This window comes from Notolepis coatsorum (assembly GCF_963971535.1).
Source record: "Notolepis coatsorum genome assembly, chromosome: 8".
Taxonomy (NCBI): Eukaryota; Metazoa; Chordata; class Actinopteri; order Aulopiformes; family Paralepididae; genus Notolepis; species Notolepis coatsorum.
The window spans coordinates 117968258-117992986 of NC_140172.1; the positions used below are offsets into that span (position 1 = coordinate 117968258).

Sequence of the window (24729 nt, forward strand, 5' to 3'; positions counted from 1 at the left end):
CTCCCTCCCTCCCTCCATTCTCAACGTTTCCTTGTGTTTGTGTTGCTGTATGTTGAGTAACATCCACTGATGTAGTTCTGTCTACTACCCTGCTGGTGTTTCTCTTTAAAACAACTCATTTGTGTATGTGTATGTGTGTGCGTGTGCGTGTGTGTGTGTGTTCCATTCCCCTCTCCTAACAGCATAATGCCCCAAACCCCAGCATTTAAATAGAGTCCTTTACATATCTCCATGTAAATTAAACCTAAGCTTTACATCTATATATTTATTATGCTGTTCCACGGGGAAACATATTTCCTGACCTATTTTCCCTTTTAACTCTCAAAGCTCTCAGACGATGATCGTCTCAATGCAGTCCCACATAGCTCAGTGAGTAATTGGCGCTCCGAGCATGGCACTAACACCGCCAGAGTTATGGGTTCGATTCCCACTGGGGCCACCCATACAGAGGAAATGTATGCATGCAGTCATTAAATTGTGAAGTGCTTTGAGTAGCGCTTGTGCAAGAAATACGCTGATAGAAATGCAGCCGTTCATAACTTTGATCTTAGAGCACATTTTCAGTTTCAATGTCTAAAAACCCAGGTGAGATTTAAATGCATTGGTTTGCCTCGATGGTAATCATATAAACTCAGATTTTGGTAAGAAATTATAATTTAGCAGAAACTTTAGCACAATCATTTAGTAGAAAGCATAATAATTTAGCAGAAAACACAGTTGTTTAGCAGAAAGCACAATCATTTAGCATAAAGCACAATAATATAGCAGAAAACATCATCATTTAGCAGAAAACACAATGGTTTAGCAGTAAACACAATTATTTAGTAAAAAAACACATTTAGCAGAGAACAATCATTAAGCAGAAATCACAATCATTTATCAGAAATTACAATTGTTTTTGCAAAAATTACAATAATTCTTTCAGAAATCACAATAATCTTTATCAGAAATCACAATAATTTTGGCAGAAAACACAATAATTTGTCAGAAAACACAATAATTGATAAGAAATCACCATAATTCTAGCAAAAATCATAATAATTTAGCAGAAATCACAATAATTTAGCAGAAATCACAATAATTTAGCAGAAAACACAACTGCCGCTCCCATTTATTTAAAGTTACCTGTGGGTAAATGTTGCTGCTAATATTTGTTTGGTGATTACCAGATTATCAGATCACCTGGTTGCTCCTCCCAGTATCTTACAGCAGTGGTTCTCAGCCTGGGTGTCAGGACCACCCAGGGGGTCATGAGATTGTGGTGGACCACGAAAAAAAAAACATACAAATACATCAATGTGTTTATAATCTTCAGTAGAGGCGCTTTTCTCTTGTGAAATAAATCCCCCCATCTGACAGTCAATAAAGTGAAATGGCCTGAAAAGGGGAACTAATAATCATTCTTTGGTGTGGAAATCGACCATTCTGTCTGTGCTCGACCTGTGTCGCGGGGTTCTTAGGGGTCACGCATCAAAACGCTTGAGAACCGCTGTCTTACTGTCGATTTTATACACAGTCAGGAAGGCGATGTTCTTGGCCAAACCACCGACGAGAACTCAAAGTGACGGTTTCAAATTCACCACCACCGCCATCCATCCATCCATCCGAGAGGAAAATATGAAGGAACAAATAAAATAACCACTATCTCATCTCTTTCATTTAGGAAAGGGCAAGATCTTCTCATGTATGTAATTATTTCTGTGTTGCCATGGGGGACGGAGGCTGAAGACTGACTGCCAAGAACCTCATTCACTGTCTGCTACAATACCACTGTTACACAACACTTAATTACTTCCACTTGGCCCTGGTAGGGGGGAGAGAGAGAGAGAGAGAGAGAGAGAGAGAGAGAGAGAGAGAGAGAGAGAGAGATACAAAACAAGATAAATAGAGAGAGGGGGGAGAGGGAGAGAGAAAAGACAAATGGGGAAAGAGGGTGAGAGAAGAGAGAAGGGAGGAAAAGAGAAAGTGGGTAGATGAGGAGGTGGAGAGAGAAGTCAGTGAAAGATGGAGAGACAGTTTTTTTTATCCAATTCTGTACAATTGATGGCATTTTCTTACACAAGCTAAGTGACAACATGAGGGAGAAAGACAGCATGAGAGAGACAGCATGAGAGACAGCATGAGAGACAGCATGAGAGAGACAGCATGAGAGACAGCATGAGAGACAGCATGAGACAGCATGAGAGAGACAGCATGAGAGACAGCATGAGACAGCATGAGAGAGACAGCATGAGACAGCATGAGAGAGACAGCATGAGAGACAGCATGAGAGACAGCATGAGAGACAGCATGAGAGAGACAGCATGAGAGACAGCATGAGAGACAGCATGAGAGACAGCATGAGAGACATCATGAGATACATCATGAGAGAGACAGCATGAGAGACATCATGAGAGAGACAGCATGAGAGACAGCATGAGAGACAGCATGAGAGACATCATGAGAAAGACAGCATGAGAGACAGCATGAGAGACATCATGAGAGAGACAGCATGAGACATCATGAGAAAGACAGCATGAGAGAGACAGCATGAGAGACAGCATGAGAGACATCATGAGAGAGAGCATGAGAAAGACAGCATGATAAAGACAGCATGAGAGACAGCATGAGAGACAGCATGAGACATCATGAGAAAGACAGCATGAGAAAGACAGCATGAGAGACAGCATGAGAGACATCATGAGAAAGACAGCATGAGAGAGACAGCATGAGAGACAGCATGCGAGAGACAGCATGAGAGACAGCATGAGAGAGACAGCATGAGAGACAGCATGAGAGACAGCATGAGAGACAGCATGAGACAGCATGAGAGAGACAGCATGAGAGACAGCATGAGAGACAGCATGAGAGACAGCATGAGAGACATCATGAGACATCATGAGAGAGACAGCATGAGAGACAGCATGAGAGAGACAGCATGAGAGACAGTGTGGAGAGTCACAGCCACGTGACCCCACAATCGCCATCTCGTCCCCCAGTACAGACGCTATTAAGACAATGGAAAATGACCGCCCAGAATGACAGAGTGGGTGTGAAGTGCCACAGAACAAGTGACACTTTTTGACAATGACATCCTGAGTCGTTCCAATATAGCCGTATATACCTATTTTTCACATGTAATTATATGCTTCATTATTCAATTGATGATGGACAATGATCTCCCAGAATGACAGAGTGGGTGTGAAGTGCCACAGAACGAGTGACACTTTTTGACAATGACATCCTGAGTCGTTCCAATATAGCCGTATATACCTATTTTTCACATGTAATTATATGCTTCATTATTCAATTGATGATGGACAATGATCTCCCAGAATGACAGAGTGGGTGTGAAGTGCCACAGAACAAGTGACACTTTTGGACAATGACATCCTGGGTCGTTCCTATATGACCAGTATAAATCTTTAAACTAAACTCTGGAAAGATAAGCTCTATGATGGCTCTACTTATAAAAAATGGAACTGAGCCTTTAAATGTCTCCATAGAAGGGGCCGGTGTCTGTGAAAAGGGAGTGAACCTGCGGAATGTGAGGCCATGGAGAAGAGAGGGGCCACTATAGCCGTATAAACTATTTTTCACATGTAATAATTATGGAAACATATATACTGTTGGTATAAAGGTATATATATATAATGCTATATTAATTATATGTTTCATAATTCTCGGCTTAAAAAGAATGATATGCTTGGCGATGATACCTACAGAAGGTATCATAACCCTTGCCTGTCCTGCCTGCATTCTCTTACTGTTCTGCCTGTTCTGTACTGTTCTGCCTGTTTCTCTTACTGTTAGAGTGAGTCAGAACGAAAGAGGCCCCATGCAGTAAGGGAGTGACCGGCTGGAATGCAAGGCCAAAAACAGGGAGGCCTGAATCTATAGAGGGAAATCTTAAAAAACTATATAACAATTAAATGTTTAATGTGTACAGTAAAAGTTTTCATAAATGGCATGCTTATAATTAATAGGAATTAACTGTCATTAGAGAATAATACTAAAAGAATGATGGGTAAAAACTGCTTTCTGGAGGAGATCTTTTAGGAAGCTTGATAAGAAATCCTAGGGGTGGCTTCGTGCCCGGTACCATGTCACGTGATCCCCACAGACAAAGCAGTTGTCTGTTCTGAAGGAATAAGGGACTTTCTGTTACTTAAAAACCACTAGGTAACGAGAAGTAACGTTAGTACCAAGAAGGAGGAGCTCATACGAATTACGTATTGTACTCTGGTTTGCTAAACAAAAGTGACAGCCTGTGACTTCACTGTGTTTAGACCAATCGGAAATATTGTAAGATGGATATAAAAGGGACGGTTGCCCTTTCAAGAGCCAGACTTTTTTGAGAGATGAGAAGAATGGTGCGAGACACTGGGCACAAGCCGTGCATGATGAGATGTTCTGTTTTCTGCTTATTTTAAACTGAATTGGGTGCTTTCCACTTCAGTCTCTTCTTGTAACTAGCTTTTTCTAATTAAATGTACCTCTTTATAAATATGATTTGTATCCTTTCTTCTGACCAGATGACCGGGTAAGCATGAAATGTGTTTTGCCTTGTAACTTCACCCTATTGCGTTTTGATTAATGCAAAATAGAATAAGTGGCTTTATCCCTGCATTAAGGACTAAAGGTGGATTCTGTATAATGGGATTATCAAGTAAAGCCATATAGTGATAATATGTGTACTTAGGAGACATATGATTATGTATTAAGGCAAAATAGAATAAGTGGCTTTATCCCTGCATTAAGGACTAAAGGTGGATTCTGTATAATGGGATTATCAAGTAAAGCCATATAGTGATAATACGTGTACTTAGGAGACATATGATTATGTATTAAGGCAAAATAGAATAAGTGGCTTTATCCCTGCATTAAGGACTAAAGGTGGATTCTGTATAATGGGATTATCAAGTAAAGCCATACAGTGATAATATGTGTACTTAGGAGACATATGATTATGTATTAAGGCAAAATAGAATAAGTGGCTTTATCCCTGCATTAAGGACTAAAGGTGGATTCTGTATAATGGGATTATCAAGTAAATCCATACAGTGATAATACGTGTAAAGGATAAGGGAAATGGACCTCATCTAATTAAAGAGAGTCCGTCCCAGTGCAAATAAAATAAAAGATTCCGCAACTTCAATCACTCGACCTAAGGTCGATGACTGACGGGGGTCGGAACGGTGCATTCGCTGTCTCTTGTCGGTCAGTGGTAACAACAACATTTTGTAGACTCGTTTGGTTCTGCGTGTCAACCACTTCACAGGACGCTGTTTGAGGTCAAGATAAGCAGACCAATGAGTTATGAAGTTATCGATCTGACCTAAGAGCCAGCGTGGGCATTCAACATGGCGTCCCTGGCGATGTGCATTTATACTAACCAAAATAGGTGCTAAACGGCCGAAGAAGACAGGACTACTGTCAAAAGCCTCTGGAGTAAAATTAAATTACAGATTTGGCAAAAATTAAAATAGAAAGCTCTACTGGCGACTCGAGTGGAAGGCTGTACTCGGGGATATCACAAATGAATAGAAAGCTCTATCTTGGTGATTAAAGCAACGTTTACTCACAACTAAAGGGTAACATAATGTTTATAGAGCTCTGGGGGGAGTTACAAGTGCAACATAATTTCGTGCTTTGCCCACAGGAAGCGAACTGGCCCTACCCAAGGCGAGGGCTCCCTAGCCCAGAGACACTGTTTGTAAGGAGGGGAGACGATGTGAAGCGAAGTCAAAACGACCGTTCACAGAAAAGCGAGGGCTCCCTAGCCCAGAGACACTGTTTGTAAGGAGGGGAGACGATGTGAAGCGAAGTCAAAACGACCGTTCACAGAAAAGCGAGGGCTCCCTAGCCCAGAGACACTGTTTGTAAGGAGGGGAGACGATGTGAAGCGAAGTCAAAACGACCGTTCACAGAAAAGCGAGGGCTCCCTAGCCCAGAGACACTGTTTGTAAGGAGGGGAGACGATGTGAAGCGAAGTCAAAACGACCGTTCACAGAAAAGCGAGGGCTCCCTAGCCCAGAGACACTGTTTGTAAGGAGGGGAGACGATGTGAAGCGAAGTCAAAACGACCGTTCACAGAAAAGCGAGGGCTCCCTAGCCCAGAGACACTGTTTGTAAGGAGGGGAGACGATGTGAAGCGAAGTCAAAACGACCGTTCACAGAAAAGCGAGGGCTCCCTAGCCCAGAGACACTGTTTGTAAGGAGGGGAGACGATGTGAAGCGAAGTCAAAACGACCGTTCACAGAAAAGCGAGGGCTCCCTAGCCCAGAGACACTGTTTGTAAGGTGGGGAGACTGGATGTGAAGCGAAGTCAAAACGACCGTTCACAGAAAAGCGAGGGCTCCCTAGCCCAAAGACACTGTTTGTAAGGAGGAGAGACTGGATGTGAAGCGCAGTCAAAAAGACCGTTCACAGGACTGCAAGCTAACTAGCTCACCATCGGCTAACAAGCCAACGCTAGCTCAGGAGGAGCTAGCCCAGGAGATGCTAGCTCAGGAGGAGCTGGCACGCCAGAAGCTAGCTCAGGAGGAGCTAGCACAAGGGAAGCTAGCTCAGGAGGAGCTAGCACGAGAGAAGCTAGCTCAGGAGGAGCGGCACGCCCAAAGCTAGCTCAGGAGGAGCTAGCACAAGAGAAGCTAGCTCAGGAGGAGCTAGCACGAGAGAAGCTAGCTCAGGAGGAGCTAGCCCAGGAGATGCTAGCTCAGGAGGAGCTGGCACGCCAGAAGCTAGCTCAGGAGGAGCTAGCACAAGGGAAGCTAGCTCAGGAGGAGCTAGCACGAGAGAAGCTAGCTCAGGAGGAGCTGGCACGCCCAAAGCTAGCTCAGGAGGAGCTAGCACAAGAGAAGCTAGCTCAGGAGGAGCTAGCACGAGAGAAGCTAGCTCAGGAGGAGCTAGCCCAGGAGATGCTAGCTCGGGAGGAGCTGGCACAAGAGAAGCTAGCTCAGGAGGAGCTAGCACAAGAGAAGCTAGCTCAGGAGGAGCTAGCACAAGAGAAGCTAGCTCAGGAGGAGCTAGCACAAGAGGAGCTAGCACAAGAGAAGCTAGCTCAGGAGGAGCTAGCACGAGAGAAGCTAGCTCAGGAGGAGCTAGCCCAGGAGATGCTAGCTCGGGAGGAGCTAGCACAAGAGAAGCTAGCTCAGGAGGAGCTAGCACAAGAGGAGCTAGCCCAGGAGATGCTAGCTCGGGAGGAGCTGGCACGGGTAGCTCAGGAGAGGCTGGCGCGGCAGATGCTAGCTCAGGAGAAGTTGGCACGGGTAGCTCAGAAGAAACTGGTGCAGCAGGTGCTAGCTCATGAGAAGCTGGCGCAGCAGATGCTCGCTCAGGAGATACAAGCACACAAGACGCTAGCTCGCATGTTGAGACATCTCAAAGGACTAGAGATCCCCGAAAGGGCCTCAATGGACCAACTGATGGAAAGAGAAGTAAGGACCCCCGGTCAAGATCCAGGGCATAAGATGGTGGAGAAACTAATCCCACAGGTGCGAGGCGGGAGCATGTCTCTCAATGATGCAGCAGGATCAGTCATGAATGGAACACCTATGCAAGGATCATGCTTACTGCTTGAAAAGCTATTCAGAGGAGTCCCAGGGGGTAACCCACTGGCAGCCCGATGCGCAGCATGGTCACAAGACCAGTTACGTATCGAATGTATGCTGTATGACCAAGCCAAAATGCTATCTGACAAAAGGGGGGCCTCCCAGGAGTTCCCCCCGAAAACAACCGTGGACAGAACAGGGAAAAGGAAGTACCAATACCTACCTGCAGACGAGTGGGCCGCACTAACCCCAGAACAGCAAGCAGAGGTGAGGACAACAAGGGAGGAATTTAGATCCCGGAAGAAGAATTACATATACCTACCTCCAGACGAGTGGGCCGCACTAACCCCAGAACAGCAAGCAGAGGTGAGGACAACAAGGGAGGAATTCAAAGCCCGGAAGGAGAATCAATAGTATCCTTACCCTCTGGGGCCCTGACACAAGTGACTCAAGCAAGTGCAAACTGCACTTGACATACAGCTCATCTGTCAAGAGGAATAATATAAAGTGTTATTGTCATTTAGGAAGAAACATGACATAGAATACTACATGCATTTTGTGTATATTCTAAGTATAATATGTAAAGATGTCCGTCCTTGCTCTAAACCCAGAGTAAAGTAAAGTGAATTTGTAATCTATTTCATTCGGAAGGGATTTCCTGACAGCAACCATTTGGTGGGTTAGCACCCTACCAGCCATATCAGCTGCATGAGATGTACACTCACCGGCGCCTATGGGTAAAAAATTGAGACTCTGCAAACTCTCATCAAGCTTAGCACCTTGACGCGGGGGGACAGAGCGAGCATCAGGGTCTCTGTATCCGACGGGCCTATCAGATTTGTGGGGACTTGGAAGCCTCAGCATACAGGACGCTGTGGTGCTTGGGCGGCCAAGTCACTGGTTTATAGGTCTGTCAAAACGGATTGGAGGTTCCGGGGCTAAGAACATAAGTTCAAGTGAGTTGGGCTTTATACTATTTAAATAGGTATCAAAAGCCGAAAGAATATGAACCGAAATGACTGCTGTCAGGTGCCTCTGGAGTAGAATTAATTACAGATTTGAAAAAACAAAACGTAGAAGGTTCTACTTAAAGAAAGAATCACGCTTAAAGTATATTTTTGTGATTACGGTAAAAAGGTTTACTCATGACTAAAAAGTTACGTAATGTTTTCTTACAGTCAAAAACGTAGAAGGTTCTACTTAAAGAAAGAATCACGCTTAAAGTATATTTTTGTGATTACGGTAAAAAGGTTTACTCATGACTAAAAAGTTACGTAATGTTTTCTTACAGTCAAAAACGTAGAAGGTTCTACTTAAAGAAAGAATCACGCTTAAAGTATATTTTTGTGATTACGGTAAAAAGGTTTACTCATGACTAAAAAGTTACGTAATGTTTTCTTACAGTCAAAAACGTAGAAGGTTCTACTTAAAGAAAGAATCACGCTTAAAGTATATTTTTGTGATTACGGTAAAAAGGTTTACTCATGACTAAAAAGTTACGTAATGTTTTCTTACAGTCAAAAACGTAGAAAGTTCTACTTAAAGAAAGAATCACGCTTAAAGTATATTTTTGTGATTACGGTAAAAAGGTTTACTCATGACTAAAAAGTTACGTAATATTTTCATACAGTCAAAAACGTAGAAGGTTCTACTTAAAGAAAGAATCACGCTTAAAGTATATTTTTGTGATTACGGTAAAAAGGTTTACTCATGACTAAAAAGTTACGTAATGTTTTCTTACAGTCAAAAACGTAGAAGGTTCTACTTAAAGAAAGAATCACGCTTAAAGTATATTTTTGTGATTACGGTAAAAAGGTTTACTCATGACTAAAAAGTTACGTAATGTTTTCTTACAGTCAAAAACGTAGAAGGTTCTACTTAAAGAAAGAATCACGCTTAAAGTATATTTTTGTGATTACGGTAAAAAGGTTTACTCATGACTAAAAAGTTACGTAATGTTTTCTTACAGTCAAAAACGTAGAAGGTTCTACTTAAAGAAAGAATCACGCTTAAAGTATATTTTTGTGATTACGGTAAAAAGGTTTACTCATGACTAAAAAGTTACGTAATGTTTTCTTACAGTCAAAAACGTAGAAGGTTCTACTTAAAGAAAGAATCACGCTTAAAGTATATTTTTGTGATTACAGTAAAAAGGTTTACTCATGACTAAAAAGTTACGTAATGTTTTCTTACAGTCAAAAACGTAGAAGGTTCTACTTAAAGAAAGAATCACGCTTAAAGTATATTTTTGTGATTACGGTAAAAAGGTTTACTCATGACTAAAAAGTTACGTAATGTTTTCTTACAGTCAAAAACGTAGAAGGTTCTACTTAAAGAAAGAATCACGCTTAAAGTATATTTTTGTGATTACGGTAAAAAGGTTTACTCATGACTAAAAAGTTACGTAATGTTTTCTTACAGTCAAAAACGTAGAAAGTTCTACTTAAAGAAAGAATCACGCTTAAAGTATATTTTTGTGATTACGGTAAAAAGGTTTACTCATGACTAAAGTAACTGAATGCTTACTTAAAGTCAGAACTTAAGTAGAAAAAACTCTACTTTGTGAATAGCAGGCTGAAATAGCCATTGCGAATAGCAGGCTGAAATAGCCATTGCAAATAGCAGGCTGAAATAGCCATTGCGAGCAGGCTGAAATAGCCATTGCGAATAGGAGCGAATAGCAGGCTGAAATAGCCATTGCGAGCAGGAGCGAATAGCAGGCTAACTAGCCATTGCTAACAGGACGAGGCTACTCACATGAACAGACAGGTATATGATAACCTTGGACATGCCGGAAGTAAGAGGATGTTGGTATACCTGAGAACCAACAACATTCTCATACCTAAAGCCAAACAAAGAGCGATAACAGTCCGAAAGGCCTGTGAACAATGTGCGCTGGTAAAGGTGCGCTGGTAAAGGGACAAAACCTGAACCAGTGCCACACTCTTAGACGGGGGGGGGGGCTGTCCCCCGGAGTCAGCGGACGACGCAGCGGAAGGCAAGAAGGAATATACTGACTCAGGTCAGAAATCGGAACTAGAGGAAGACCGGGATAGGTCAAGCTCCAGAGCATCCTCAAGGTCCTCATCTAGACCTCCCAGACCTCCCAGACCTCCCAGACCTCCCAGACCACCTAGACCTCCCAGACCGGACAGAGAGACATCGGCCTGGACCCAGGTTACAGGGCGACGAGAGCCCTGAATGGACCTGAAAGAGAGAAAAGAAATGAGTCCTCTGTGGACTGTATCTGTGATGTCCTGCGAGGCCTACGGACAGGGTCACACGACCAGGCCAACCACACTTCAATAGAGGACTGCTGCTACAATTCTCGGGAACCCGTGGGGGTCGCCCGAGAAGTGACAAATCAACCTACCTCAAACTATGGGAGAGATCCAAGAGGTCAGAGGGGGTGACCCCAAGATGACCAAGATGACCAAGATGACCAAGATAACGAAGACGACAACAACCTGGGTGCATCGGCCGGGAACAACAGATGCAAGTCTTCCCGCCGGATACCAAGCAACAACGTGACCCCTATCCTGTCGAGCCGTCCAGCCAGGGAACAACAGATGCAAGTCTTCCCGCCGGCTACCAGGGTAACAAGGTACCAAGATGGCAGAGGGGGTGTGGAGAGTCACAGCCACGTGACCCCACAATCGCCATCTCGTCCCCCAGTACAGACGCTATTAAGACAATGGAAAATGACCGCCCAGAATGACAGAGTGGGTGTGAAGTGCCACAGAACAAGTGACACTTTTTGACAATGACATCCTGAGTCGTTCCAATATAGCCGTATATACCTATTTTTCACATGTAATTATATGCTTCATTATTCAATTGATGATGGACAATGATCTCCCAGAATGACAGAGTGGGTGTGAAGTGCCACAGAACGAGTGACACTTTTTGACAATGACATCCTGAGTCGTTCCAATATAGCCGTATATACCTATTTTTCACATGTAATTATATGCTTCATTATTCAATTGATGATGGACAATGATCTCCCAGAATGACAGAGTGGGTGTGAAGTGCCACAGAACAAGTGACACTTTTGGACAATGACATCCTGGGTCGTTCCTATATGACCAGTATAAATCTTTAAACTAAACTCTGGAAAGATAAGCTCTATGATGGCTCTACTTATAAAAAATGGAACTGAGCCTTTAAATGTCTCCATAGAAGGGGCCGGTGTCTGTGAAAAGGGAGTGAACCTGCGGAATGTGAGGCCATGGAGAAGAGAGGGGCCACTATAGCCGTATAAACTATTTTTCACATGTAATAATTATGGAAACATATATACTGTTGGTATAAAGGTATATATATATAATGCTATATTAATTATATGTTTCATAATTCTCGGCTTAAAAAGAATGATATGCTTGGCGATGATACCTACAGAAGGTATCATAACCCTTGCCTGTCCTGCCTGCATTCTCTTACTGTTCTGCCTGTTCTGTACTGTTCTGCCTGTTTCTCTTACTGTTAGAGTGAGTCAGAACGAAAGAGGCCCCATGCAGTAAGGGAGTGACCGGCTGGAATGCAAGGCCAAAAACAGGGAGGCCTGAATCTATAGAGGGAAATCTTAAAAAACTATATAACAATTAAATGTTTAATGTGTACAGTAAAAGTTTTCATAAATGGCATGCTTATAATTAATAGGAATTAACTGTCATTAGAGAATAATACTAAAAGAATGATGGGTAAAAACTGCTTTCTGGAGGAGATCTTTTAGGAAGCTTGATAAGAAATCCTAGGGGTGGCTTCGTGCCCGGTACCATGTCACGTGATCCCCACAGACAAAGCAGTTGTCTGTTCTGAAGGAATAAGGGACTTTCTGTTACTTAAAAACCACTAGGTAACGAGAAGTAACGTTAGTACCAAGAAGGAGGAGCTCATACGAATTACGTATTGTACTCTGGTTTGCTAAACAAAAGTGACAGCCTGTGACTTCACTGTGTTTAGACCAATCGGAAATATTGTAAGATGGATATAAAAGGGACGGTTGCCCTTTCAAGAGCCAGACTTTTTTGAGAGATGAGAAGAATGGTGCGAGACACTGGGCACAAGCCGTGCATGATGAGATGTTCTGTTTTCTGCTTATTTTAAACTGAATTGGGTGCTTTCCACTTCAGTCTCTTCTTGTAACTAGCTTTTTCTAATTAAATTTACCTCTTTATAAATATGATTTGTATCCTTTCTTCTGACCAGACGACCGGGTAAGCATGAAATGTGTTTTGCCTTGTAACTTCACCCTATTGCGTTTTGATTAATGCAAAATAGAATAAGTGGCTTTATCCCTGCATTAAGGACTAAAGGTGGATTCTGTATAATGGGATTATCAAGTAAAGCCATATAGTGATAATATGTGTACTTAGGAGACATATGATTATGTATTAAGGCAAAATAGAATAAGTGGCTTTATCCCTGCATTAAGGACTAAAGGTGGATTCTGTATAATGGGATTATCAAGTAAAGCCATATAGTGATAATACGTGTACTTAGGAGACATATGATTATGTATTAAGGCAAAATAGAATAAGTGGCTTTATCCCTGCATTAAGGACTAAAGGTGGTGTAAAGGATAAGGGAAATGGACCTCATCTAATTAAAGAGAGTCCGTCCCAGTGCAAATAAAATAAAAGATTCCGCAACTTCAATCACTCGACCTAAGGTCGATGACTGACGGGGGTCGGAACGGTGCATTCGCTGTCTCTTGTCGGTCAGTGGTAACAACAACATTTTGTAGACTCGTTTGGTTCTGCGTGTAAACCACTTCACAGGACGCTGTTTGAGGTCAAGATAAGCAGACCAATGAGTTATGAAGTTATCGATCTGACCTAAGAGCCAGCGTGGGCATTCAACAGACAGCATGAGAGACATCATGAGAAAGACAGCATGAGAGACAGCATGAGAGACATCATGAGAGAGACAGCATGAGAGACATCATGAGAAAGACAGCATGAGAGAGACAGCATGAGAGACAGCATGAGAGACATCATGAGAGAGAGCATGAGAAAGACAGCATGAGAAAGACAGCATGAGAAAGACAGCATGAGAGACAGCATGAGAGACATCATGAGAAAGACAGCATGAGAGACAGCATGAGAGACAGCATGAGAGACAGCATGAGAAAGACAGCATGAGAAAGACAGCATGAGAGACAGCATGAGACATCATGAGAGAGACAGCATGAGAAAGACAGCATGAGAGCGAGCATGAGAGAGACAGCATGAGAGAGACAGCATGAGAAAGACAGCATGAGAGACAGCATGAGACATCATGAGAGAGACAGCATGAGAGAGACAGCATGAGAGAGACAGCATGATAGACAGCATGAGAGAGACAGCATGAGAGACAGCATGCGAGAGACAGCATGAGAAACAGCATGAGAGACATCATGAGAGACAGCATGAGAGAAAGACAGCGTGAGATAGAGACAGCATGAGAGAGACAGCATGGGATAGAGACAGCATGAGAGAGACAGCATGAGAGAGACAGTATGAGAGCGACAGCATGAGAGAAATACAGCATGAGAGAGACAGTATGAGAGCGACAGCATGAGAGAGACAGCATGAGAGAGACAGTATGAGAGCGACAGCATGAGAGAGACAGCATGAGAAAGAGACATCATGAAGGACAGTATGAGAGAGACAGCATGAGAGAGCATGAGAGACAGCATGAGAGACAGCATGAGAAATACAGCATGAGAGACAGTATGAGAGAGAGACAGCATGAGAGAGAGCATGAGAGAGACAGCATGAGAGACAGCATGAGAGAGACAACATGAGACAGCATGAGAGAGACAGCATGAGAGAGACAACATGAGACAGCATGAGAGAGACAGCATGAGAGAGAGACAGCATGAGAGAGACAGCATGAGAGAGACAGCATGAGAGAGAGACAGCATGAGAGACAGTATGAGAGAGAAACAGCATGAGAGAGAGCATGAGAGACAGCTAGGGATGGGAATCGAACCCAATGGGAACCGGTTCCTAATTGGCTGATGCCTGGAACCGTGTGGCTCCCGTGACTTTCGATTCCCTTATCGCTGCCAGGTTTTTCCTACAGTTGCGCAATAACGTTAGCATGTAGCCATGGCAGACTCTATTTGATTCCTTAAGGGCTCGAAATTGCCTGGGTTTTGGTAATATGCTCCCGAAATGCTCCCGCTGTTTGGCTACTTCTATGTGCAGTGAAAACTACTTGAATGCTTTAGAACCTAGTCATTGATTTAGTTCAGGGTGAGCTAAAATTAGCCACGGAGCTAACGCTAGCTAACGTGAGCTAACGCTATTTAATCAAGCTCACAAAGAGAGATAAACAGCTGACAGCGGATAGTACAGGTACAAATACAATAAAACAGCAGGTGGGGGCTGTTGTGTAAACCTTGTACTCTTTAGTTCACATATAATAAGAGACAGAGTGTGTGTTTACAAGTCTGTACACTGTAAGCCAGGAAATACCGTGGTGGTGCAACATACAAATGTGTCCGTGTAGCAACACAAGCCAATACCTTATAGGACAGGGGCCCGGGGAGGGAGCTCTGTGTGTGTGTGTGTGGTGTGGTGTGGTGTGTGTGGTGTGGTGTGTGTGTGTGTGTGTGTGTGTGTGTGTGTGTGTGTGTGTGTGTGTGTGTGTGTGTGTGTGTGTGTGTGTGTGAGACAGAAGTCAGAGGAATAACGACCTGTTATTCAATAGATTAAATTAGTTTAAGAATAAAAAAATAAATACATTTTAAGAGAATCTCAAATACATTATTTTATTTAAGTGTAGGCTATAGTTAATGTTTTATTTTTTACAGTTTTTGTATTTTTCTGACATGGGGGCTCAACAATAAATGACAATCAGAAATGTCAAGTTTCATGTTGTTATTCTAACCAGCTTAGACCCCTACGCTCTGCATCTTCTGGCCGCCTCAGACCTACTCCTATCCAAGCTCCAGGAGGGTCATCAAAGAGAAGTCGCCTATTCTCAGTCCTTGCCCCACAATGGTGGAATGAACTACCAACCCCAGTTAGGACAGCCGAATCACGTCCAATCTTTCGCCGTCGACTAAAGACGCACTTCTTCAACCATTATCTGAATAAAAAAAATATATCTAACCCTAACTAACCGTACTGTCATGCACTTGTCCTAATAAACTAACCTACACTGTAGCAATCAACACTTTGATGAACATTGTTGCTCAGCTGATAGAGTTGTGCCCTTCCAGATGGCTTGTCGTACAGAACTTGTAAGTCGCTTTGGATAAAAGTGTCAGCTAAATGACTAAATGTAAATGTAGTTCTGTTGCATTTCCAATTTATTTATGTAAATTATAAATTGATCAGGTATCGATAAGGGTATCGATAAAGAATCGAATCGATAAGCAGAATCGATAATGGAATCGTATCGATAAAATCCTATCAATTCCCATCCCTAGAGACAGCATGAGAGACAGCATGAGAGACAGCATGAGAGAGACAGTATGAGAGAGACAACATGAGACAGCATGAGAGAGAGCATGAGAGAGACAGCATGAGAGAGAGCATGAGAGAGACAGTATGAGAGACAGCATGAGAGACAGCATGAGAGACAGCATGAGAGACAGCATGAGAGAGACAGCATGAGAGACAGCATGAGAGAGACAACATGAGACAGCAGGAGAGAGAGCATGAGACAGCATGAGAGAGACAACATGAGACAGCATGAGAGACAGCATGAGAGAGACAACATGAGACAGCATGAGAGAGAGCATGAGAGACAGCATGAGACAGCATGAGAGAGACAACATGAGACAGCATGAGAGACAGCATGAGAGACAGCATGAGAGACAGCATGAGAGAGAGCATGAGAGACAGCATGAGAGAGACAACATGAGACAGCATGAGAGACAGCATGAGAGACAGCATGAGAGAGAGCATGAGAGACAGCATGAGAGACAGCATGAGAGAGACAGCATGAGAAAGACAGCATGAGAGACAGCATGAGAGACAGCATGAGAGAGACAGCATGAGACAGCATGAGAGAGACAGTATGAGAGACAGCATGAGAGAGACAGCATGAGAGAGACAGCATGAGAGAGACTGCATGAGACAGCATGAGAGAGACAGTATGAGAGACAGCATGAGAGACATCATGAGAGAGACAGTATGAGAGACAGTATGAGACAGCATGAGAGAGACAGTATGAGAGACAGCATGAGAGACAGTATGAGAGACAGTATGAGAGACATCATGACAGAGCACGAGATATACAGCATGATAAATACAGCATGAGAGAAACAGCATGAGAGACAGTATGAGAGAGACCTCATGAGAGAGAGCACAAGAGAGACAGCATGAGAGACAGCATGAGACAGCATGACAGAGCATGAGATATACAGCATGAGAGAGTAAGTACACTTTATTTGTATAGCACCTTTCACAGATAAAATCACAAAGTGCTTCACAGAAGTAAAACATAGCAACAGTTACATAGAGATGAACGCACTACACATAAAACAATTCTGACACATCGTAAGCATAGGCATAACATAAGTAAATTAAATAACTAAATATGAGTGAGCATGAGAGAGACAGCATGAGAGACAACATGAGAGAAAAAACACAAGAGAGAGAGACAGCATGAGAGAAAACATGAGACAACACGAGAGAGAGAGACAGCATGAGAGAAAACATGAGAGAGACAACGCGAAAGAGAGAGAGAGGAGAGAGAGAAAGGCAGCATGAGAGAGACAGCATGAGACAACATGAGAGAGACAACACGAGAGAGAGAGAGAGAGAGAGAGAGAGAGAGAGAGAGAGGCAGCATGAGAGAGAGACAGCATGAGAGACAACATGAGAGAGAGAGAGAGAGAGAGATAGAGAGAGAGAGAGAGAAGACTGTACAAGAAATTCCGTCTGTAATGTACTGATTTATTTTGCTTTCTGTTTGATTGTTTTGTTTTGTTTGGCTTTGGCAATGTAAACGTATGTTTCCCATGTCAATAAAGCCCATTTGAATTGAATTGAATTGAATTGAGAGAGAGAGAGAGAGAGAGAGAGAGAGAGAGAGAGAGAGAGAGAGAGAGAGAGAGAGAGAGAGAGAGAGAGAGAGAGAGAGAGAACATGAGAGAGGCAGCATGAGAGAGAGACAGCATGAGAGAGAAAACATGAGAGAGAGAGAAACAACATGAGAGAAAACACGAGAGACAGCATGAGAGAGAAAACATGAGAGAGAGAGAGACAGGATGAGAGAGACAGCATGAGAGAGAAAACATGAGAGAGAGAGAGAGAGAGAGAGACAGGATGAGAGAGACAGCATGAGAGAGAAAACATGAGAGAGAGAGACAGGATGAGAGAGACATCATGAGAGAGAAAACATGAGAGAGAGAGACAGGATGAGAGAGACAGCATGAGAGAGAGGCGACACAAACAAAATCAAGACTAGAAAACTGCTTTGCCTCCTTCAGTTTTTACCAGAATCACAACCGCAGTGAGAGAGAGAGAGGGAGAGAGAGAGATAGAGAGAGAGAGAGAATGAACGAAGGAGCGCAGAGGGGAAGAGGACAAGCCGGTGAGGGTGGGAGTGAGAGAGAGAGAGAGAGAGAGAGAGAGAGAGAGAGGAGAGAGAGAGAGAGAGAGAGAGAGAGAGAGAGAGAGAGAGAGAGAGAGAGAGAGCGAGAGAGAGAGAGAGAGAGAGAGAGAGAGAGAGAGAGAGAGAGAGAGAGAGAATTCTGAGCCAGACAGGGACCGCAGCCTTTTCCTCTCTGCAATTTTTGGATGATGATGTCATTATTCATAAAGAAAAAACGTCTGCACCTCGGGCTCAACTTAGAGCTGGAGGAAGGGAGGGGGGTAGAGAGACAGAGAGAGAGAATAGAGAGAAGAGAGGAAGGAAAGAGGGAGGAGAGAAACAAAAAAGAGAGGAAGGTGGAAGAGAGAGAAACAGTGAACAAAGATGGAGAACCCACAATGATTGAGAGAAAGCAGGATTGATTGATTGATTGATTGAAAACTTTATTAACAGATTGTAGAATGGGTACAATACAGTACAGCTCAATACACACAATTGTTAAGGGGATGCAGACCAGAGAAAGACTTTCGTCTTGTTTACATCAGGGTCCCCCATTTTCAATTCATCAGGACATATATGACATACATGACATACAGATAGTCAGTACTGCTACATCTATACATTTATGACATACCAGATTTGCAAATACAGTACTGTTTGTGATACAGAAGGAGTCAAGAAAAGGGAGTATATACATTTGACGTAGAAACTGTACATTGGAGGAGGTTGTGTGGGGGGGGTTGGGTACATTGGGATATTGACAACCATACTGGGTAATTTACATTGGAGGTGGTTGGGGGGGGGGGGGGGGCCGGGGGGCACACTGTATAAACAAGTAATACTGTACATTGAGGGGGAGGAGAAAGGAAAGACAGAAAGAGTAAAAGTCAGAGTGAAAAAAAACAAAGCGCTTTGACTGTCTGTCTGTCTGTCTATCTATCTATCTATCTATCTATCTATCCATCCATCCATCCATCGATCAGTCTGTCTATCTCTCTATCTATTCATCTATTCATCTATTCATCTATCCATCTATCCATCTATCTATCTATCTATCTATCTATCTATCTATCTATCTATATCTATCTATATATCACTATATGTCTGTCTGTCTATCTATCTCTCTATCTATTCATCTATATATCCATGTATCTCTCTCTCTCTCTCTTCCTCTCTATCTCTCTCTCTCTCTCTCTCTCTCTCTATCTGGTCATCTATGTCATCTCACTCTGTGTCTTCATCCATCTCTAGACTCTGCCTCCAGGCTCCTCTGTTTAATCATCACCATGCTGGGTGTGTGTGTGTGTGTCTAGGATACAGACTTGGCCAGCAGCTGATTGGTTAGCCTTGTGACATACTAGTACAGTGCTCGACTGTGTGTGTGTGTGTGTGTGTGTGTGTGTGTGTGTGTGTGTGTGTGTGTGTGTGTGTGTGTGTGTGTGTGTGTGTGTGTGTGTGTGTGTGTGTGTAGGTGTGTGTGTGTGTGTGTGCACGAGCATGTGCATGCTTGCTTGTGTGTTTGTGTGTGTGTGTGAGTGTGCATGTGGTCAGGTACTACTCTACTTGTTCTGTAACAAATGTCCTCACAAAGACAGAGAGGTAAGGTAAATCTGTGAGGACATTTTGCCAGTGCTCACTTTAAAACAGGGCATTTTGTGTGTATGTGCGTGCGTGCGTGCGTGCGTGCGTGCGTGCGTGTGCGTGTGTGTGTGTGTGTGCGTGTGTGTGTGGTCTGACAGGACAGTGTAACAGGAATTACCAGTCAGTCTGAGCATTTTCATGAGTCCCCTGCACTGTGAACAAACCACACTAATATCTGGAACAGCTGTACGCTCACTATAAAGACTAACAAGAGCAACACTATGTGTGTGTACAGTATGTGTGTATCTACGTGTTTGTGTAGCTAGTCTCCCCTTGCGTACACATGTTTGTATGTCCATTTATTTGTTTATTTGTGTGTGTGTGTGTGTGTGTGTGTGTGTGTGTGTGTGTGTGTGTGTGTGTGTATTGTCTTGTGTTGACACACGTCCATGTCCTCACATCTATTCTATTTGTGTCCCTAGGTGTCCGTCCCCTGACTTGAGTGACACAAAAGAGAGTTGACATTCAGGTTCTTCTGACGTTATACAACTCGACAACAACAGTGCACACACGTCATTTGAAGAAATGTAAACAACTTTCAGAGACGCCTGTAACTGCTGGGAAACACCCGTCATTGTTTAAACATCCCGGTAATAAAACGTTCCACGTTCTGTTCCGACGGCTTTGATACAGATTTGTGGCCTATATCTTCTGGGAGGCTGCGAGAAGGAAACAAGGAAACCTAAATGTTAAACCGTAGATGCAAGTGCTGTGTAATTCCTGGCTGGACCCAGTGGCTAACCGTGAGTGAGTGAGCGAGTTGTGAGTGAGTGAGCGAGTTGTGAGTGAGTGAGTGAGTGAGTGAGTGAGTGAGTGAGTGAGTGAGTGAGTGAGTGAGTGAGTGAGTGAGTGAGTGAGTGAGTGAGTGAGTGAGTGAGTGAGTGAGTGAGTGAGCGAGCGAGTGAGCGGGTGAGTAAGCTGGTGAGTGAGCGAGTGAGTGAGTGAGCGAGCGAGTGAGTGAGTGAGTTGTGAGTGAGTGAGTTGTGAGTGAGTGAGTGAGTTGTGAGTGAGTGAGTTGTGAGTGAGTGAGTGAGTGAGTGAGTGAGTGAGTGAGTGAGTGAGTGAGTGACTGAGCGAGTGGGTGAGCGAGTGGGTGAGCGAGTGAGTGAGTGAGCGAGTGAGTGAGTTGTAAGTGAGTGAGTGAGCGAGTGAGTTGTGAGTGAGTGAGTTGTGAGTGAGTGAGCGAGTGAGTTGTGAGTGAGTGAGTGAGTGAGCGAGTGAGTTGTGAGTAAGCTGGTGAGTGAGCGAGTGAGTGAGTGAGCGAGCGAGTGAGTGAGTGAGTTGTGAGTGAGTGAGTTGTGAGTGAGTGAGTGAGTTGTGAGTGAGTGAGTTGTGAGTGAGTGAGTGAGTGAGTGAGTGAGTGAGTGAGTGACTGAGCGAGTGGGTGAGCGAGTGGGTGAGCGAGTGAGTGAGTGAGCGAGTGAGTGAGTTGTAAGTGAGTGAGTGAGCGAGTGAGTTGTGAGTGAGTGAGTTGTGAGTGAGTGAGCGAGTGAGTTGTGAGTGAGTGAGTGAGTGAGCGAGTGAGTTGTGAGTGAGTGAGTGAGTGAGTTGTGAGTGAGTGAGTTGTGAGTGAGTGAGTGAGTTGTGAGTGAGTTGTAAGTGAGTGAGTGAGTGAGCGAGTGAGTTGTGAGTGAGTGAGTGAGTGAGTGAGTGAGTGGGTGAGCGAGTGAGTGAGTGAGTGAGTTGTGAGTGAGTGAGTGAGTGAGTGAGTGAGTGAGTGAGTGAGTGAGTGAGTGAGTGAGTGAGTGACTGCATGAGTGAGTGAGTGAGTGAGTGAGTCACTAGTTAGTGTATTTCAAAACGATTAAAACACCCAACAGTGAAGATCTCAACACACTGACAGGTCTCTCCAGTGATTACACACGCTTGCAGAAGTTGTTGGTGTCGAGTGATCATCAGGACAGAGTTGACTCATCTCAATTTGACCTGTTTAACTTGTCAGCAAGTCATCAAATATAATTTGTCGACTGTGTCCTTATGCTCTCTGTGTGCGTGTGCGTGTGTGTGTGTGTGTGTGTGTGTGTGTGTGTGTGTGTGTGTGTGTGTGTGTGTGTGTGTGCGTGCGTGCGTGCACCACCCCTTACAAAAGATTGCGGCCTGCTGGATGATATTTTGCGGCCCCCCAGATGATTTCCACACAAAAAGATTTAAGATTTCCCAAAAAAAAATATATATATATTTTTTTTTGTGCAGTGATGCCATCACAAACACTGGCATTTAAAGGGTACAAATAAAACAATTCCTGCACCAGAATGCAGGAAATGAAGTCATTGTAACACAAAATCTCCTGGTGGGGGACCCCCCCCGCTTAAAAAGTGGCCTGACTAGGGCTATATTTCGCACTATATTTCCTGGCCTGAATGATTTCCCCAGTCTGGCCCTGGTTAAAAGCCTCCAATGCTTATTAGTGTGTGTGCGTTTGAACGTTTGCATGTTTCAACCATACATTTCCATAAAAATTTAAAAAAATACTTGAAACCCTTTTTGTGTGGAATATTTGATGCGGCCCAGCCTCACCCAGACTCTACCTCCAGCGGCCCCCAGGTAAATTGAGTTTGAGACCCCTGATCTACATAGATCATTGCAATCAGACAAGCTCATGACAATAGAGACTAGAGACACCTGCCCAAAGCCTGCTGCCCAATGAAGATAATGTCTGAGATGATGTCATCAGGTTGTGTTTTCTCCATACAAACATCCTTATTTTACATTAAACTAATTTTTTTTTAATATTTCCCCATTGTTCAGCATTGGGTCAACCTGGAACACTCCCAGAACACGGGAGACATGGTTTCCCCTAAAAAAGAAAGCTTAGAAATCACATCCTGGGACTGCAGGTCTGTCTACAGAGCTGTTGGCTCACTCATCTTGATAATGAGGACTAACAAGATTAACAAGACCTGGCCCCCTCGACTCCCGGAGAGTCAGCATTGCCTTGGCTCGGGCTGATCGCTATACTAACTCGTTTGGCTGAGTTAGGGGGAGGGGAGCCGTGGGTGGGTCCTGGGCGTTGTGGACAGCGACCCCTACAGTTCGGTCGGGGCGCCTGCTCAGCAAGGGTAGGATCTGGAGAGAGGTAGTGCGACCTTCCACACGTTACACTCTCCCAGTTAGAATCTGCGCGGCCAGGCTGGCTGCCAGCTGGCTGCACATGCGTTGGAGGAAAGCATGTGACAGTCTCCGGCCTCTCGGACCAACAGTAGGGGAAAGTGCGCAACAACCAGGAAGGGGGTTGGGAATTGGCATAACGACTAACAGTGGGATGGGAGAAAAATCGGAAAAAGAAGGAGGGGGGAAAAGATAAGAAAAAAAAAGAAAAAAAAAAAACAAGACCTGGCCCCTCTCTTTTTAGTGGGGGAGTCATCCGTAGGAAACTCATAATTTCATAATTCTTCTTTCATATCTGAAGTCACTGGAAAATGACAGAAAAAGCAATCGAAAAATTCCTTTTTACACTCCTATGCATGTGCCGTCCATTGGTTTCTGCCACAGAGTCCTTAGTTCCCGTGACAACCATTAACCGTGCGATTCCCAGCCTTTTAGCGGAGATCGTGATTATTTTTAAACCTTTTCAAAACTCACATTTCACTTCATGATGCAGCGAATGAAATTACTCTGAACATGTTTTGTTTTGTGGCAAGTAGTCACACTCTCGTCGCCGACACCTTCGCTGTTACGGGTTCCCCCCGGTTCAAAGCGGTGTGATTCCAACGTCCTGGTTAATATGGACTCTGTCTCTGCTCAAACGTGAAGTCTCTTTCCCCTTACCGGACCACCAGCTGCGGGATGGCCTCCAGGTTGGCCGGGACCTGCACTCCCTTCTCCCACTCCTGCCTCCAGGGGTCAGACAGCACATAGAAGTCATCCGGTCCCAGCTGGGCAGAGTCTGGCACCTTCATGGCTGTGATGAAATCTGTGCGGAACACCTAGAGGACGGAAAGAGAGAGAGAGAGAGAGAGAGAGAGAGAGAGAGAGAGAGAGAGAGAGAGAGAGAGAGAGAGAGAGAGAGAGAGAGAGAGAGAGAGAGAGAGAGAGAGAGAGAGAGAGAGAGAGAGAGAGAGAGAGAGAAAAACGATTATGAGAAACAAGGACACGTACTTCTCTAACCATGAGTCAAAGTTCCATGCATAGGTTAAGTTGAGTTATAGTTTATTAATCCCTGTAGAGGAAGTTATTCCCCTGCATTTGATCCGCAGCCACAGACAGGCACCCGGGGACCGACTCTGGTTGTAATGCCAGTACCTTGGTCAAGGGTAATGGCTGGAGTGTACTGTACTAGTGTGTATATTGTAGGCAATCCTATGGATCAAAGTTGTCTTGAGGCTCCAGGTATAATGTATGCAGTTAGACACGCTCCAAACTGCAATCCAAAATAAAAGCCAACATATTTATTTTGCTATAACTATAAAACAAACAAAAAAGGTTTTGTAAATGAAGATAAATGGACAATTAAGTGCGGTCAAAAACTGTATGGTACCGCTCTACCTGAGGCCTACCTGAGCTCAGACTACCTGAGCTCTGACTAACTCTGACTACCTGAGGCCTGACTAACTCTGACTACCTGAGGCCTGACTAACTCTGACTACCTGAGCTCTGACTAACTCTGACTACCTGAGCTCTGACTACCTGAGCGCTGACTACCTGAGCTCTGACTACCTGAGCTCTGACTGCCTGAGCTCTGACTACCTGAGCTCTGACTACCTGAGCTCTGACTACCTGAGGCCTGCCTGAGCTCTGACTACCTGAGGCCTGCCTGAGCTCTGACTGCCTGAGGCCTGCCTGAGCTCTGACTGCCTGAGCTCTGACTACCTGAGGCCTGCCTGAGCTCTGACTACCTGAGGTCTACCTGAGCTCTGACTACCTGAGGCCTGCCTGAGCTCTGACTACCTCAGGCCTACCTGAGCTCTGACTACCTGAGCTGTGACTACCTGAGGCCTACCTGAGCTGTGACTACCTGAGCTCTGACTACCTGAGGCCTGCCTGAGCTGTGACTACCTGAGCTCTGACTACCTGAGGC

At 44.2% G+C, this 24729-nt stretch overlaps 1 protein-coding gene across 1 annotated transcript in view; it reads right to left on the reverse strand.

Annotated features, from left to right (window-relative positions):
* Window positions 1-24729, reverse strand: part of jade2 (jade family PHD finger 2) — a gene marked incomplete at both ends in the record, with an annotated part of 461718 nt that overhangs the window by 317228 nt on the left and 119761 nt on the right. The window contains 1 exon segment of the mRNA XM_084320505.1: window positions 23481-23638. Coding sequence (XP_084176631.1) covers window positions 23481-23638 — 158 coding nt within the window.